Here is an 18145-nt window from a genome sequence, read left to right on the forward strand (position 1 = left end):
TTCTGGCCTTTCTAGGGAGTTTTTCCTAGCCACCGTGCTTCTACACCTGCATTGCTTGCTGTTTGGGGTTTTAGGCTGGGTTTCTGTACAGCACTTTGAGATATCAGCTGATGTAAGAAGGGCTTTATATATAAATTTGATTTGAAACGGGGAATCTTAAATGGAATATATACATAGAAAATGGCCAGAAACTAATAATTTTCTTCTGGAACTCGTCAGTCTATGCTTGTTCTGAGAAATGAAGGCTATTCCATGTGAGAAATTGCCAAGAAACTAAAGATCTCCTACAACTACTCCCTTCACAGGGAACATCGCAAACTGTCTCTAAACAGGATAGAAAGAGGAGTGGGAGTCCCCGGTACACAACTGAGCAAGAAGACATAAGTACATAAGTGTCTAGTTTGAGAAACGGACGCCTCAAAAGTCCTCAACTGGCAGCTTTATGAAATAGTACCCGCAAAACACCAGTCTCAACGTCAACAGTGAAGAGGCGACTCCAGGATGCTGGCCTTTTAGGCAGAGTTGCAAAGAAAAAGCCATATCTCAGACTGGCCAATAAAAATAAAAGATTAAGATGGGCAAAAGAACACAGACACTGGACAGAGGAAGATTGGAAAAAAGTGTTATGGACAGAGGAATTTAAGTTTGAGGTGTTTGGATCACAAAGAAGAACATTTGTGAGATGCAGAAAAATGAAAAGATGCTGGAGCAGTGCTTGACGCCATCTGTCAAGCATGGTGGAAGCAATGTGATGGTCTCGGGGTGCTTTGGAGGTGGTAAAGTGGGAGATTTGTACAGGGTAAAAGGGATCTTGAAGAAAGAAGGCCATCGCTCCATTTTGCAACGCCATGCCATTACCTGTGGATGCCGCTTAAATGGAGCCAATTTCCTCCTACAACAGGACAATGACCCAAAGCACAGCTCCAAACTATGCAATAATTATTTAGGGAAGAAGCAGTGAGCTGGTATTCTGTCTATAATGGAGTGGCCAGCACAGTCACCGGATCTCAACCCTATTGAGCTGTTGTGGGAGCAGGTTGACCGTAAGGTACGTGAGAAGTGCCCATCAAGCCAATCCAACTTGTGGGAGATGCTTCGGGAAGCATGGGGTGAAATCTCTTCAGATCACCTCAACAAATTGACAACTAGAATGCCAAAGGTCTGCAAGGCTGTAATTGCTGCAAATGGAGGATTCTTTGACAAAAGCTAAGTTTGAAGGACACAATTATTATTTCAATTAAAAAAAACATTATTTATAACCTTGTCAACATCTAGACTATATTTCCTATTCTTTTGTAACTCATTTCATGTATGTTTTCATTGAAAATAAGGACATTTCTAAGTGATCCCAAACTTTTGAACAGTAGTGTACATTTAGTGCTGCAGTACTGCTTTCCGTGCGGTAGCAGAGAGAACAGACTATGACTAGGATGGCTGGAGTCTTTGCCAGTTTTTATGGCCTCCCTCTGTCACAGCATGGAATTAAGAGGTCCTAGATGGCAGGAAGCTTGGCTCTAGTGATGTACTGGGCCGTACGCACTACCCTCTCTAGCGCCTTGCGGTCGGAGACCGAGCTATTGCCATACCGGGGGGTGATGCAACCAGTCACGAAGCTCTCGATGGTGCAGTTGTAGAATGTTTTTAGGATCTGAAGACCCACTCCAAATCTTTTCAGTCTCCTGAGGGGGAAAAGGCGTTGTCGTGTCCTCTTCACAACCTTCTTGGTGTGTTTGGACAATGATAAATTGTTGGTGATGTATACACCAAGGAACTTGAAGCTCTCAACCTGCTCCACTACAGCTCCGTCGATGACAATGAGGGCGGGCTCGGCCCTCCTTTTCCTGTTGTCCACGATCATCTCATTTGTCTTGATCAGGTTGACGGAGAGGTTGTTGTCCTGGCACCCCACTGCCAGGTCTCGAACCTCCTCCTTATAGTCTCATCGTGGTCGGTGATCAGGCCTACCACAGTGGAGTCGTGCTTGGCCACGCAGTCATGGGTGAACAGGGAGTATAGGTGGGGACTGAGCAGTTTCATCTGTGGATATGTTGGGTTGGTATGCAAATTGGAGTGAGTCTAGGGTTTCTGGGATGATGATGTTTACAGTTACAGTCCCGCTCCTTGAAAGCAGCAGCTCTACCCTTCAGCTCACTCTGGATGTTGTCTGTGAACCATGGCGTGTACGTACGGTCACTGTGGGGACAACATCATTGATGCACTTATTGATGAAGCCGGTGACTGATGTGGTATTGTCCTCAATGTCATTGGAGGAATCCCAGAACATATTCCAGCCTGTGCAAGCAAACAGTCCTGTAGCTTAGCATCTGCGTCATCTGACAACTTCCGTATTCAATGAGTCACTGGTACCTCCTGCTTTAGTTTTTGCTTTGAAGCAGGAATCAGGAGGAAAGAATTATGGTCAGATTTGCCAAATGGAGGGCGAGAGAGAGCTATGTATGCCTCTCTGTGTGTGGAGTAAAGGTGGTCTAGAGTTTTTTTCTTCCACTGGTTGCACATGTAACATGCTGGTAGAAATGCATTAAAGTCCCCCGTCACTAGGAGCACCGCCCATGATTTTCTTGTTTGTTTCTTGCATTTTCTTGTTTGCTTATGGCTTTATACAGCTCATTGAGTCCCCTATATTGGCGTCTTCTCTTTATGCGAATGACGGGGATTTGGGCCTGGTCTGGTATCTCGAATAAATCCTTTGCGTCCGACTCGTTAAAGAAAAAAATCTTTGTCCAGTTCGAGGTGAGTAATCGCTGTTCTGATAGCCAGAAGCTCTTTTCAGTCATAAGAGACGGTGGCCGAAACATTCTGTACAAAATAAGTTAAACAATGCGAAAAAACACAAAATAGCACAATTGGTTAGGAGCCCATAAAACGGCAAACATCTCTTCCTACGCCATTATATATCTCCCATCTCCACAGAGGAATACTGGAGCTCTGTCAGAGTGACCAACGGATTCTTGGTCACCTTCCTGACCAAGGCCCTTCTCCCCCGATTGCTCAGTTTGGCCGGGCGGCCAGCTCTTAAAAGGGTCTTGGTGGTTCCAAACTTCTTCCATTTAAGAATGATGGGGACCTTCAATGCTGCAGACATTTTTTGGTACCCTTCCCCAGATCTGTGCCTCGACACAATCCTGTCTTGGCTTGGTTTTTACTCTGAAGTGCACTCTCAACTGTGGGACAGGTATGTGCCTTTCCAAATCATGTCCGATCAATTAAATTTACCGCAGGTGGACTCCAAACAAGTTGTAGAGACATCAAGGATGATCAATGGAAACAGGAAATTTCGAATCTCATAGCAAAGGGTTCAAGTCTCATCGTAAAATACTTATGTACATAAGGTCATTATGGGGTATCATGTGTAGATCGATGAGTGAAAAAAGTATTTATCCATTTTAGAATAAAGCTGTAACGTACCAAAATGTGGAAAAAGGGAAGGGGTCTGAATACTTTCCGATTACACTGTATTGATGGGTTCACTTTCTGCTTTTACTTCCTGCTTTGCTCCTTTGGGTACACTCACAATGGCCGCCAGTCCACCCATTATAGCATAATTGACTTGAATGAGGATGCCCATTCTATGGCAGCACATGCAGTCAAGAGCGGAGGAAAATGTGCACCAAATCATTTTTACTATTCAAACGGTCACAGCCCTCAATAAGGTGCCATTTGAGATCCAGTCAGTGTTATGAGTGACCTCTGACCTGCTGCAGGCTCTCCTGACTCCTCTCCAGCTGGTCGTGCTGCAGCTTCACCGCCTGCAGCTCCTGGCCCGTCAACTGCAACATCTCCAGAACGTGCTTCAGCTCTGCACATACACACACACACACACACACACACACACACACAGGCACATACACGTGTGCAAGCACAAACACACACAATGACACACACAGTCATCAAACTGCACAACTCTATAAGGTTACTACTATGTAGTAATACATAAGCATTGAAGTGCAGAGTAACCTCACGGTTCATGGTCTTATGCCATGTCCACACTTTCTGATTCTTGGGCTGCACTTGCTTTCCCGCTGTAACCACACTCAGTGGCAGATCTTGCACTAATAATAATTTGGACATAGTTGTACTCTTCTGTACTGTTCATATAGTTATTGGGATGTCTGTACCTTGCTATCATTAGGCTTTTGGGCGTAGCCTGACGCCAACTCCTTGTCACTTATTGCCATGCCAAACATGTTTCGCTTTACAATTATCAATGGTGTTAGCAAGAGCACAAACAGATCTGGGACCAGGCTATTTAGGGTCTGGGCCTTGAGCAAAACCCTCTGACCGTGTCAATCTAACAGCATTGTAGAACTAGTTAGCTGTGTGTAACTCGTGCTAGGGTTGGTTACCTGCTTTGTGCTTGTTGATCTGTAAGCGGACATTTTGTAGGATCTCCTCCTCCTGACCTCCCTGCTGTTTGAGTGCAGCCACACTAGCCCTCCTCTCAGTCAGCTGTGCCTCCAGCTCACCCTTCTGGACATGGAGCGCCTCTACATCCCCACGCAGCACCTACATATACACACACACACACAGTTACATAAAATGACTTTGTAACTACTAATTGATCATTGGCACATTATTGATACAAACAGGTCTATGTGAAGCTGCAGCACGACCAGCGCCCGGACCAACTGGAGAGGAGTCAGGAGAGCCTGCAGCAGGTCAGAGGTCACTCATAACGCTGACTGGATCTGTTTGTATCACTAAAAGTGGCAGTAATAAAGCCTCTCTTGAAAAAGCCAAACAGTGACCCAGAAAATATAAAAAACTATCGGTCTATATCAAATCTTCCATTCCTCTCAAAAATGTTAGAAAAAGCTGTTGCGCAGCAACTCACTGCCTTCCTGAAGACAAACAATGTATACGAAATGCTTCAGTCTGGTTTTAGACCCCATCATAGCACTGAGACTGCACTTGTGAAGGTGGTAAATTACCTTTTAATGGCGTCAGACCGAGGCTCTGCATATGTCCTTGTGCTCCTAGACCTTAGTGCTGCTTTTGATACCATCGATCAACACATTATTTTGGAGAGCTTGGAAACCCAAATTGGTCTACACGGACAAGTTCTGGCCTGGTTTAGATTTTATCTGTCGGAAAGATATCAGTTTGTCTCTGTGTATGGTTTGTCCTCTGACAAATCAACTGTAAATTTCGGTGTTCCTCAAGGTTCCGTTTTAGGACCACTATTGTTTTCACTATATATTTTACCTCTTGGGGATGTAATTCGAAAACATAATGTTAACTTATGCGGATGACACACAGCTGTACATTTCAATGAAACATGGTGAAGCCCCAAAATTGCCCTCGCTAGAAGCCTGTGTTTCAGACATAAGGAAGTGGATGGCTGCAAACTTTCTACTTTTAAACTCAGACTTTCTACTTTTTAAAACAGAGATGCTTGTTCTAGGTCCCAAGAAACAAAGAGATCTTCTGTTGAATCTGACAATTAATCTTGATGGTTGTACAGTCGTCTCAAATAAAACTGTGAAGGACCTTGGCATTACTCTGGACCCTGATCTCTCTTTTGACGAACATATCAAGACTGTTTCAAGGACAGCTTTTTTCCATCTACGTAACATTGCAAAAATCAGAAACTTTCTGTCCAAAAATGATGCAGAAAAATGTATCCATGCTTTTGTTACTTCCAGGTTAGACTACTGCAATGCTCTACTTTCCGGCTACCCGGATAAAGCAATAAATAAACTTCAGTTAGTGCTAAATACGGCTGCTAGAATCCTGACTAGAACCAAACAAATTTGATCATATTACTCCAGTGCTAGCCTCCCTACACTGGCTTCCTGTTAAGGCAAGGGCTGATTTCAAGGTTTTACTGCTTACCTACAAAGCATTACATGGGCTTGTTCCTACCTATCTTTACGATTTGGTCCTGCCGTACATACCTACACGTACGCTACGGTCACAAGACGCAGGCCTCCTAATTGTCCCTAGAATTTCTAGCAAACAGCTGGAGGCAGGGCTTTCTCCTATAGAGCTCCATTTTTATGGAATGGTCTGCCTACCCATGTGAGAGACGCAGACTCTGTCTCAACCTTTAAGTCTTTACTGAAGACTCATCTCTTCAGTGGGTCATATGATTGAGTGTAGTCTGGCCCAGGAGTGTGAAGGTGAACAGAAAGGCTCTGGAGCAAGGAACTGCCCTTGCAGTCTCTGCCTGGCCGGTTGCCCTCTCTCCACTGGGATTCCCTGCCTTTAACCCTATTACAGTGGGTGAGTCACTGGATTACTGGTGCTCTTCCATGCCGCCCCTAGGAGGGTTGCGTCACTTGAGTGGGTTGAGTCACTGACGTGATCTTCCTGCCTGGGTTGGCACCCCCCCCCCCCCTTGGGTTGTGCCGTGGCGGAGATCTTTGTGGGCTATACTCGGCCTTGTCTCAGGATGGTAAGTTGGTGGTTGAAGATATTCCTCTAGTGGTGTCGGGGCTGTGCTTTGGCAAAGTTGGTGGGGTTATATCCTGCCTGTTTGACCCTGTCCGGGGGTATCATCGGATGGGGCCACAGTGTCTCCTGACCCCTCCTGTCTCAGCCTCCAGTATTTATGCTGCAGTAGTTTGTGTCGGGGGGCTAGGGTCAGTCTGTTATATCTGGAGTACTTCTTCTGCCTTATCCGGTGTCCTGTGTCAATTTAAATATTTTCTCTCTAATTCTCTCTTTCTTTCTCTCTCTTGGAGGACCTGGCATGATGACTCCTTGCTGTCCCCAGTCCACCTGGCCGTGCTGCTGCTCCAGTTTCAACTGTTCTGCCTGCGGCTATGGAACACTGACCTGTTCATCGGACGTGCTCCCTGTCCCAGACCTGCTGTTTTCAACTCTCTAGAGACAGCAGAAGCGGTAAAGATACTCTTAATGATCGGCTATCAAAAGCCAACTGACATTTACTCCTGAGGTGCTGACTTGCTGCACCCTCGACAACTACTGTGATTATTATTACTGTGATTATTATTATTTGACCATGTTATGAACATTTGAACATCTTTGCCATGTTCTGTTATAATCTCCACCCGGCACAGCCAGAAGAGGACTGGCCACCCCTCATTGCCTGGTTCCTCTCTAGGTTTCTTCCTAGGTGTTGGCCTTTCTAGGGAGTTCTTCCTAGCCACCGTGCTTCTACACCTGCATTGCTTGCTGTTTGGGCTTTTAGGCTGGGTTTCTATACAGCACTGAGATATCAGCTGATGTAAGAAGGGCTATATAAATAAATGTGATTTGTCTGTGACTATCGAACCGGCTATGAATATCGGTGTGCATTTAAATGAGGCTAACGTGGTTACCGGAATGTGCCCCTAGTATTACGATCCATTTTTTATTGGATGTTACATTTCAATAACCTTCCCTGACATGACAGTTGAAGGAGTGCATCATGTTAAGCTGAACCCAAGAAAGGCATTTGATTAGTTTGACGTGTTGCGCTTATTTACACCGGTTATCCACCCCATTTTAGCTCATTTTGGCCATAGACTTCACCAGGCTTCCCAATTCTCGTTGAGGCTAAGTGTGTGACCCCTTAAATAAACTTTGACTTGACATTGTGACAGAGAAACTAAGAATGTCATTGCAATACCTGAATGTTAAGTTGCTCTAGCTCGCTCCTGCGTTGGGCGAGGGTGCTCTCAGACTGTTTGCAGGTTTCCAGCAGTGTGGCCTCCTTGCTCTGGGTCTCCAGAATCTGGCTCCGGAGGGCCTCCAGTCGCTCACTGGCTCGTTTCACCTTCTTGTTGACCTCTTGGAACACCAGGTCGCGGGCAGCCACCACCTCCTCCACCCTCTGCAGAGTGTCTCCCTGCTCTTCCTTGCGTCTCCTCAGCTCCTGGAGATCCTCCTGCAGATCCCTGAGATGCTGTTTGGCCTCCACCAGCAAAGAGGCGCTGTCCCGAGTGCGGAGTTCCAGCTCCTCCAGATCCCGCTCTGTGTCGGCGAGCCGCTTCCGGGCCTCAGTGTGTTGCTGGAGAGTCGCTTTAGTCTACACAGGGTCACATGAAACAGTCTGTTACAACACTGCTGGCTAATGATACAAGAGATGGTACTACAGACAAATATCACCATTCACCAGCAACAAAGTTTTCAAATGTAAGACGGTCAGTAATTCAACTATAATATTTTAAACCAAAAGGACAGACTATCAAGCTGCTGATAACCGACTACTGCACCCCCCCCCCCCCTTAAATGAAGGGGGCTATTTATGTCCACCCATAAATGTGCCCCTCGCTCCATTCTGCCACCCAAGAGGTAATAAGAATATGGCAGTGTATATTCGACTGGCAGAAAATGAATGGTGGTGGACGGCGGTATGCTAACATTAAGTTATTTATTTCGACCCCTATGCCTAAGTGTACGTTTTCTTCTTCTGGTCGAATATACACTTCCTAATAACATTATATATAAAATATATGTCAATATATGTGACCTTGGTCCTTGTGTCCTTCAAGCTGCTCTGTGCCTCCAACAGCAGTCGGTCTGCCTCCCTGAGTTCAGCCCTGCGGCGGAGCAAGGTCTTCTCCAAACATTCTACCTCCTCCAGCAGAGCCCCGTGGTGCCGCAGGGACTCCTCCACAACCTCTGACCCCCCTCGGCCCTCCAACATCTCCCTGAGGAGACACACACATAGCTGATCAAGATGTCCCCAAGTTGGTCTTTTAGTCTCCCAAAAAATATGATGTACTGGACTGCAGGGTTGGGGTCAATTCAAATTGAAGTCAGTCAATGCAGGAAGTAAACTAAAATTATAATCCAATAATTGAAAAAAGTGTATTTCTTTTCAATTACTTCTCAAGAAGTTTAAAAGGAGAAGTTATTTATGTCAAAAGTTTTTCCATTTTTTTTTATTTTTAATTCAAATCACTTCCTGAATTGACTGACATCAATTCGAATTTACCTTAACCCTGCTGGACTGTGAGAGCTGAGGGTTACCGTACCTTCGGCGGCGAAGTTGGCTTAAGGCTCTCCGGAGCTCTCTGAGCTCCAGTCTGAGCTGTGTGCGCTGATCCTGGTGCCTGAGCACATCCCTCTCCACATGGGCCTGCCTCTCCTCCTCCCCTGGGCCCTGGCTGCCACGTTGCTGTTCCTCCACCAGCTGCTCCAGCCTGGCCAGCTCCCTCTCCTGACGGACGGACAGACGAACGGATACACACACTTTTATGGCTTACATGCTGACCACACCGCCCCCGTCTCGTGAGCATGGCGTTGCAAGGCGTGGCGTTGGTTCTATTTTGACGTTTGACACGCTGCAAGTCCCACCTCTCCCATCTCCTGATTGGTTTTTAGGAGCATATACCCACATGAGTGATTGAAAGATGAACAGAGGTCCACACTTCAGTCCAGTTGGTGGTGGGAATGCACCTTAAAGTTGGTTGCCAACCACCTTATAAAGTCCAAAGAAGAAGAATCCTGAAGGTGGAGAGATTACTAGAAACAAACTCATTTTACCCTTTTATCTGTGGATTAATTGTCGGAGGTGAGGACCTTGTGCATTTCAGGTAAAATAACAACCCAATGTTTATATCCCAGGACAAAATAGCTAGCAACAGCAAGCTACCTAGCTAAATTGGTTCCATTTCCTTCCATGTCAAATTATCCTGGTATGGTTACTGGCCCAATGTCCAATGACATAGGTAATAGCTGTTTCGCCTTAGATTGTGCCCGCTAATTGTGATACTTTTCCTGTCGCAAATTTAGCCAATTTCTCATCGTAAGGAATCAGTGATATTTAAACGCTATTGTAATCTATTACAAAGTTGTGTAAGACGTCGTCTCCTACGTCTCCCTTCACATAAAAAAAAGTAATCTCTATGAACCACTATTGATATAACCGAGGCCATACACCGCTATGTGAAAGTTTCCTGTCCCACTGCTTTCTGGAGTGTTTGCTGCTGCTGTTTTGACAAAGATGCAAATGCTTGCATCGCAGCATCCCCTCGAATGCAGCGGGTGCAGTCGTCTCCATTACCACTCTACACTCATTCTTCCAACGGCCCCACATCTAAAACAGGGATATATCCCCCTACAATTTTTTCCTTCTTGTTTATTTGTCTTACCCTGGCCATTAAAACCACTGTTAGTGACTTTCACTGTGGCAGTATTAACCCCTTTGCATGACTGCGAAGTGAGCGGAGTTCTATTCCACTCTCAAAGCATCCTGCTCTATATCATCCACTACCAACGCAATTGCCGTTTTGATCACAGGTTTCAAACCTGCCATCAAAGCTGATGTACAAATTCTATCAATGTTCTCACGTACCCAGTCTTTTTGCAGCGGAGTACATCTACTCATTTTGGTTTTATCGGTTATACTCTTCTGTTGATAAAACGGCATCAAAACATTTGTATATTGAACTTGGTATTTCTCATTGATGTCATTGTGCCAGACCACAACAGCATCTCTGAGTTCTTTATTTGATTGGAATTTTCAGTCAGCAGGGAAATGCTGACCAATTTTATCCAGTTTGCAAATTTTTCCCATATTTGAGGCGAATAGATGGAATGCTTGTTCGCCTCTTTCAGCGCCTCTATAGCTTTACTAAACTTCTCTCCCTCTAGCCATGCTTGCAGGGAGAATCGGGGCCGTCTGTCGCCATTTCAATAGTTATTATTATTCCGAAAACTCTCCCGACGATGTCCAGCGTGTTTAGAGCTTCTTCACTCCCGGCTCTAATACACACCTTCTATTAACCATTTTCCAAGGTAGCGCTACTCACTTCACAGGATAATAGTTATGGTATTTGTTCCTATTAATTGGTCACGTCACCTAATACCTTGTATTAGAACCAATACTATAGCGTCTGCAAATGTATTACTGGAGAATACTGGTGACCCGTCTTATTCCAGTGTTATGCCACATCACCAAAGTTATTCAAAGTTGTCTTCCTATTTCCACATAATCTGTTACGGTTCCCCGCACCAATAGGGCATAAACCAACCTCTCTCCTTATTGCTACTGCTAATATACTCAAATCATGTTCAAACAACATTTCAATATATTTTTCCTTTTCTAACCATGGATGAGGCTCTAATCCAGACACTTTATCCATCCACTGGCACTATACAGCTTCATAAAATGGCATAGCAGTCAGACGTCCTTTGTCCTCGTCTTGTCGTGTCCCGTGTATATATATATTTACATCTTTCTTCGCATATCTTTCAAATATTTTCTTTTCCAAAAACTCTTCAAAACACTCTCTTGCAACCACCAATTTAGCCTCACCAATTTAAAAAAAAAGTATTATTTACCTCAAATCTGAAATCCACAATAGAAGCTAGCCTGAAGCTAACCAGAAGCTAACCAGAAGCTAGCCAAAAGCTAGCTAAAAGCTAGCCAGAAGCTAACCAGGAACTAGCCAGAAGCTAGCCAGTTTACTGGCTAACGTTAGTATTTAGCTAACCACGGTTGATGGTCATCAGCTATCCTTTAGCTCGAAAAGCTATCACCAGTTTTGGACAACGCGACTCGGACCAGTATATACACCGGACCTATTTTTCTCTCTATTTCCCCGGATTTCAACCGAAAGCTCTGAACATTTACACCTGGATCTCGCAGCTAGCTAGCTGCTATCCGTGTGACTATTGGCTTACGTCGGTCCCGGAGCAAACTTCAATTATTCCGGAGCTAGCCAGCTGAAGAGTTCCATCAACCACTCCTGGGCTACAATCATCTATCGGGACCTGTTTTACTGCCGGTGCAGAGCCCCACCGGACCTTCACGACTGTACTACCGACGTTATCTGCACGAGGGAGTTATCCAACTGGCTCCTCCGTCGCAACATTACCTTAACGGCCAACTGCGGCCTGCTAATCGTTAGCTGTCTTATCGGCTGCTATCTGAATAGGTCTCTCGGACAATTTTTCTTGGGTCACTATAACTATATCTATTTTGCCAATTGGATTGATCACCTCTACCACACGGTACCCCACTAATCTACTAACGGAAATGCATGAAGTGGCTAAAAACAGAACACCGTCCTACGCTAGCTTGCTACCGATGGCCCGGCTAGCTGTCTGAATCGCCGTTACCCCAACCAACCTCACTACTAACTGGACCCTTATAATCACTCGACTAAGCATGCCTCTCCTTAATGTCAATATGCCTTGTCCATTGCTGTTCTGGTTAGTGTTTATTGGCTTATTTCACTGTAGAGCCTCTAGCCCTGCTCATTATACCTTATCCAACCTTTCAGTTCCACCACCCACATGCGATGACATCACCAGGTTTCAATGATGTTTCTAGAGACAATATCTCTCTCATCATCACTCAATACCTAGGTTTACCTCCACTGTATTCACATCCTACCATACCTTTGTCTGTACATTATGCCTTGAAGCTATTTTATCGCCCCCAGAAACCTCGTTTTACTCTCTGTTCCGGACGTTCTAAACGACCAATTCTCATAGCTTTTAACCGTACCCTTATCCTACTCCTCCTCTGGTGATATAGAGGTGAATCCAGGCACTGCAGTGCCTAGCTTCACTCCTATTCCCGAGGCGCTTTCTTTTGATGACTTCTGTAAGCGTAATAGCCTTGGTTTCATGCATGTTAACATTAGAAGCTTCCTCCCAAAGCTTGTTTTATTCACTGCTTTAGCACACTCTGCCAACCCGGATGTTCTAGCCATGTCTGAATCCTGGCTTAGGAAGACACCAAAAATTCTGAAATCTCCATTCCGACCTACAACATTTTCAGACAAGATAGAACGGCCAAAGGGGGTGGTGTTGCAATCTACTGCAGAGATAGCCCACAGAGTTCTGTGTTACTACCCAAACAATTTGAACTTTTTAAAAATCCACCTCTCTAAAAACAAGTCTCTCACTGCTGCCACCTGCTATAGACCACCCTCTGCCCCCAGATGTGCTCTGGACACCATATGTGAACTGATTGCCCCCCATCTATCTTCAGAGCTCGTGCTCCTAGGCGACCTAAACTGGAACATGCTTAACACCCCAGCCATCCTACAATCTAAGCTTGATGCCCTCAATCTCACACAAATTATCAATGAACTTACCAGGTACCACCCCAAAACTGTAAACACGGGCACCCTCATAGATATCATCCTAACCAACTTGCCCTCTAAATACACCTCTGCTGTTTTCAACCAAGATCTCAGCAATCACTGCCTCATTGCCTGCATCCGTAATGGGTCAGCGGTCAAACGACCTCCACTCATCACTGTCAAACGCTCCCTGAAACACTTCAGCGAGCAGGACTTTCTAATCGACCTGGCCGGGGTATCCTAGAAGGACATTGACCTCATCCCATCAGTAGATGCCTGGTTATTTTTTTTAAATGCCTTCCTCACCATCTTAAAAAAGCATGCCCCATTCAAGAAATTTAGAACCAGGAACAGGTATAGCCCCTGGTTCTCTCCAGACCTGACTACCTGACTGCCCTTAACATCCTATGGCGTTCTGCATTAGCATCAAACAGCCCCCGTGATATGCAACTTTTCAGGGAAGCTAGAAACCAATACACACAGGCAGTTAGAAAAGCCAAGGCTAGCTTTTTCAAGCAGAAATGTGCTTCCTGCAACACAAACTCAAAAAAGTTCTGGGACACTGTAAAGTCCTTGGAGAATAAGAACACCTCCTCCCAGCTGCCCACTGCACTGAGGAGAGGAAACACTGTCACTACCGATAAATCCACTATAATTGAGAATTTCAATAAGCATTTTTCTACGACTGGCCATGCTTTCCACCTGGCTACCCCTACCCAGGTCAACAGCACTGCACCCCCCAAAGCAACTCGCCCAAGCCTTCCCCATTTCTCCTTCTCCCAAATCCAGTCAGCTGATGTTCTGAAAGAGCTGCAAAATCTGGACCCCTACAAATCAGCCGGGATAAACAATCTGGACCCTTTCTTTCCAAAATTATCTGCTGAAATTGTTGCAACCCCTATTACTAGCCTGTTCAACCTCTCTTTTGTGTCATCTGAGATTCCCAAAGATTGAAAAGCAGCTGCGGTCATCCCCCTCTTCAAGGGGGGGGACACTCTTGACCCAAACTGCTACAGACCTATATCTATCCTACCATGCCTTTCTAAGGTCTTCGAAAGCCAAGTCAACAAACAGATTACCGACCATTTCGAATCCCACCATACCTTCTCCACTATGCAATCTGGTTTCAGAGCTGGTCATGGGTGCACCTCAGCCACGCTCAAGGTCCTAAACGATATCTTAACCGCCATCGATAAGAAACATTACTGTGCAGCCGTATTCATTGACCTGGCCAAGGCTTTCGACTCTGTCAATCACCACATCCTCATCGGCAGACTCGATAGCCTTGGTTTCTCAAATGATTGCCTCGCCTGGTTCACCAACTATTTCTCTGATAGAGTTCAGTGTGTCAAATCGGAGGGCCTGTTGTCCGGGCCTCTGGCAGTCTCTATGGGGGTGCCACAGGGTTCTATTTTTGGACCGACTCTCGTCTCTGCATAAATCAATGATGTCGCTCTTGCTGCTGGTGAGTCTCTGATCCACCTCTACGCAGACGACACCATTCTGTATACTTCTGGCCCTTCTTTGGACTCTGTGTTGACAACCCTCCAGATGAGCTTCAATGCAAGTAAGACTAAATGCATGCTCTTCAACCGATCACTGCCTGCACCTGCCCGCCCGCCCGTCCAACATCACTACTCTGGACGGTTCTGTCTTAGAATATGTGGACAAATACAAATACCTAGGTGTCTGGTTAGACTGTAAACTCTCCTTACAGACTCACATGAAACATCTCCAATCCAAAGTTAAATCTAGAATTGGCTTCCTATTTCACAACAAAGCCTCCTTCACTCATGCTGCCAAACATACCCTTGTAAAACTGACCACCTGTACATAGCCCATCTATAATTTAGCCCAAACAACTACCTCTCCCCCTACTGTATTTATTTATTTATTTAGCTCCTTTGCACCCCCATTATTTCTATCTCTACTTTGCACATTCTTCCACTGCAAATCTACCATTCCAGTGTTTATTATTATTTATTTTTTTACTTGCTATATTGTATTTACTTCGCCACCATGGCCTTTTTTTGCCTTTACCTCCCTTCTCACCTCATTTGCTCACATTGTATATAGACACATTTTTCTACTGTATTATTAACTGTATGTTTGTTTTATTCCATCTGTAACTCTGTGTTGTTGTTCGTGTTGAACTGCTTTGCTTTATCTTGGCCAGGTCGCAATTGTACATGAGAACTTGTTCTCAACTTGCCTACCTGGTTAAATAAAATAAATAAATAAAATACTGCCTCACGGCCACTGCAGCTGAGACATTCACCCTCCTTACAGGTCTGGCTGATCAACCACTACACTAGGGATTTACCATCCATAGGACCACCCTGTTCAGGACTTACCCTCTCTACAAGATTTACCCTCCACAGGAACACTCCTGCTCGGGACTTACCCTCCACAGGGACTCTCCTGCTCGGGACTTACCCTTTACCATCAAGCTACAACTGGTCGTAATACAATGGGACTACTGAATAAGCTCAGGCTTTCTAGGTCTGTATCCTATAATTGGTTCAGCCTACGACTCTCATCTCCCCAAGATGTCAGAATGAGTGATAACAGGTGTAGGAACTGTGCCTACCTTGTTTCTGGTGCCGGCTCCTGTTCACTGATTCAGACTCTCTAGTTCGACTGTAAATCGTGGTGAACCCTGCTCGCAGTGCCAACTGTTAGGTTCTAAATTAACTTAAAACTCACAGACGATTAGTAAAGTTCAACCAAGTTTATTCACCCATTGGGTCATACAGCTACATAAGACAAAGACATGGTTTGTTAATGTTGACTACTGTAGCTGGAAACTGTACATTTTTTATGGAATATCTACATAGCCCAATATCAGCAACCATCACTCCTGTGTTCCAATGGCAGGTTGTGTTAATTAATCCAATTTTATCATTTTAAAAGGCTAATTGATAATAGATACCCTTTTGCAATTATGCTAGCACAGCCGAAAACTGTTGTCCTGGTTAAAGAAGCAATAAAACTGGCCTTCTTTAGACTAGTTGAGTATCTTGAGCGTCAGCATTTGTGGGTTCGATTACAGGCTCAAAATGGCCAGAAACAAAGTACTTTCTTCTGAAACTCGTCAGTCTATTCTTGTTCTGAGAAATGAAGGCTATTCCATGTGAGAAATTGCCAAGAAACTGGAATCTCGTACAACGCTGTGTACTACTCCCTTCACAGAACAGTGCAAACGGTCACTAACCAGAATAGAAAGAGGAGTGGGAGGCCCCTGTGCACAACTGAGCAAGAGGACAAGTACATTAGAGTGTCTAGTTTGAGAAACAGACAAGTTCAACTGGCAGCTTCATTAAATAGTACCCGCAAAACACCAGTCTCAACGTCAACAGTGAAGAGGCGACTCCGGGATGCTGACCTTCTAGGCAGAGTTCCTCTGTCTAGTGTCTGTGATTTTCCAACCAGAGAGGAGTCACAAAAAGCACAAATAGAGATCAAATGAATCACTAACCTTCGATATTCTTCATCAGATGACACTCCCGGGACAACATGTTACACAATAAATGTATGTTTTGTTTGATCAAGTTCATATTTATATCCAAAAACCTCTATTTACATTTGGCTTTGCCTCCAAAACATCCCGTGAATTTGCACAGAGCCACATCCATTTACAGAAATACTCATAATAAACATTGATAAAAGTTACAAGTGTTATTCACAGAAATAAAGATATACTTCTCCTTAAATGCAACCGCTGTGTCAGATTTAAAAAAAACTTTACGGAAAAAGCAAACCATGCAATAATCTGAGTACGGCGCTCAGAGCCCAGCACAACCCAAAAGTATATACGCCATGTTGGAGTCAACAGAAGTCAGAAATAGCATTATAAATATTCACTTACCTTTGATGGTCTTCATCAGAATACACTCCCAGGAATCCCAGTTCCACAAATGTTTGATTTGTACGATAAAGTCCATCATTTATGTCCAAATAACTCCTTTTGGTTTGCGCGTTCAATACACAATCTAAACTCACGACGCGCGGGCAGGTCCAGGCAAAAGTTCAGACGGAAAGTCATATTACAGTTCGTAGAAACATGTTAAACGATGTATAGAATCAATCATTGATGTTTTTATCATAAATCTTCAATAATGTTCCAACCGGAGAATATCTTTGTCTGTAGAAATACAATGGAATGCGAGGTAACTTTCACATGAACGCGCCTCACGAGCTCGTGGCTCTCTGCCAGACCTGACTCATTCCCCTCTCATTCCCCCCTCCTTTACAGTAGAAGCATCAAACAAGGTTCTAAAGACTGTTGACATCCAGTGGAAGCCTTAGGAAGTGCAACATGACCAATATCCCACTGTATATTCAATAGGGAATGAGTTGAAAAACGACCAACCTCAGATTTCCCACTTCCTGGTTGGATTTTCTCTCAGGTTTTCGCCTGCCATATGAGTTCTGTTATACTCACAGACATCATTCAAACAGTTTTAGAAACTTCTGAGTGTTTTCTATCCAAATATACTAATAATATGCATATATTAGCAACTGGGACTGAGTAGCAGGCAGTTTACTCTGGGCACGCTTTTCATCCAGACGTGAAAATGCTGCCCCCTAGCCCAAACAGGTTAACAATATTTAAAGTTTCGGAGTCAGAACCCATCAATGCTTTTCAACCTGTCCCCAAATTAATATAGTTGGTTCAGAGTTTGTTTTGATATTTCAACCTGCGTGTCCTGATCACGTCTGGTGTGGGTGGACAAAATCAACATGCAAACGAGCGGTGTGGTCAGCATGTTAGAGAGCTCCGGGGTCAGTAGAGCACAGTGTTGTGGAGCACTCAGATACAGATACAATTCATTCTGACATGTGGCTAGAGTAAGGAATGGCGTCTCTGGGACGTTCAGCATGTTGTAACCTTCTGAAAGCCACCCATGTTGGAGCCAGAGAAAAAAGGCATCTGTAAGTCAAGGGCATCATTTTAGTTAATGCATTTTCAATATCATCTTAATTCACCCTCTAGTGGTCATATCGTAGATTAGCCCGGTGTTTTCCAATCCTGGTCCTGGGGACCCAAAAAGGGTGCAACTGTTAGATTTTGAGTAATTAAAATCATCAAAGGCTTGATGATGAGCTGGTTAGATGAATCAAGTGTGTTAGTG

General features: G+C 44.6%; 1 protein-coding gene across 26 annotated transcripts in view; it reads right to left on the bottom strand.

Moving 5' to 3' along the window:
- The window catches only part of cntrl (centriolin), a 113081-nt gene that overhangs the window by 13551 nt on the left and 81385 nt on the right, over window positions 1-18145 (bottom strand). For 22 of the 26 annotated variants that reach the window (XM_090238106.1, XM_090238113.1, XM_090238107.1 and 19 more), the window contains 5 exons: window positions 8946-9130; window positions 8438-8618; window positions 7595-7993; window positions 4365-4524; window positions 3714-3817 (listed from right to left, as the gene is read on the bottom strand). In XM_090238106.1, coding sequence (XP_090094232.1) covers window positions 3714-3817; window positions 4365-4524; window positions 7595-7993; window positions 8438-8618; window positions 8946-9130 — 1029 coding nt within the window. Of the gene's footprint in view, window positions 1-3713; window positions 3818-4364; window positions 4525-7594; window positions 7994-8437; window positions 8619-8945; window positions 9131-15726; window positions 17944-18145 lie in introns of those variants that run through there. The other 4 variants (XM_090238129.1, XM_090238128.1, XM_090238127.1 and 1 more) reach the window with 1 other exon arrangement.

Source organism: Oncorhynchus mykiss, chromosome 6 (assembly GCF_057628025.1).
Source record: "Oncorhynchus mykiss isolate SJ-2025 chromosome 6, ASM5762802v1, whole genome shotgun sequence".
Taxonomy (NCBI): domain Eukaryota; kingdom Metazoa; phylum Chordata; class Actinopteri; order Salmoniformes; family Salmonidae; genus Oncorhynchus; species Oncorhynchus mykiss.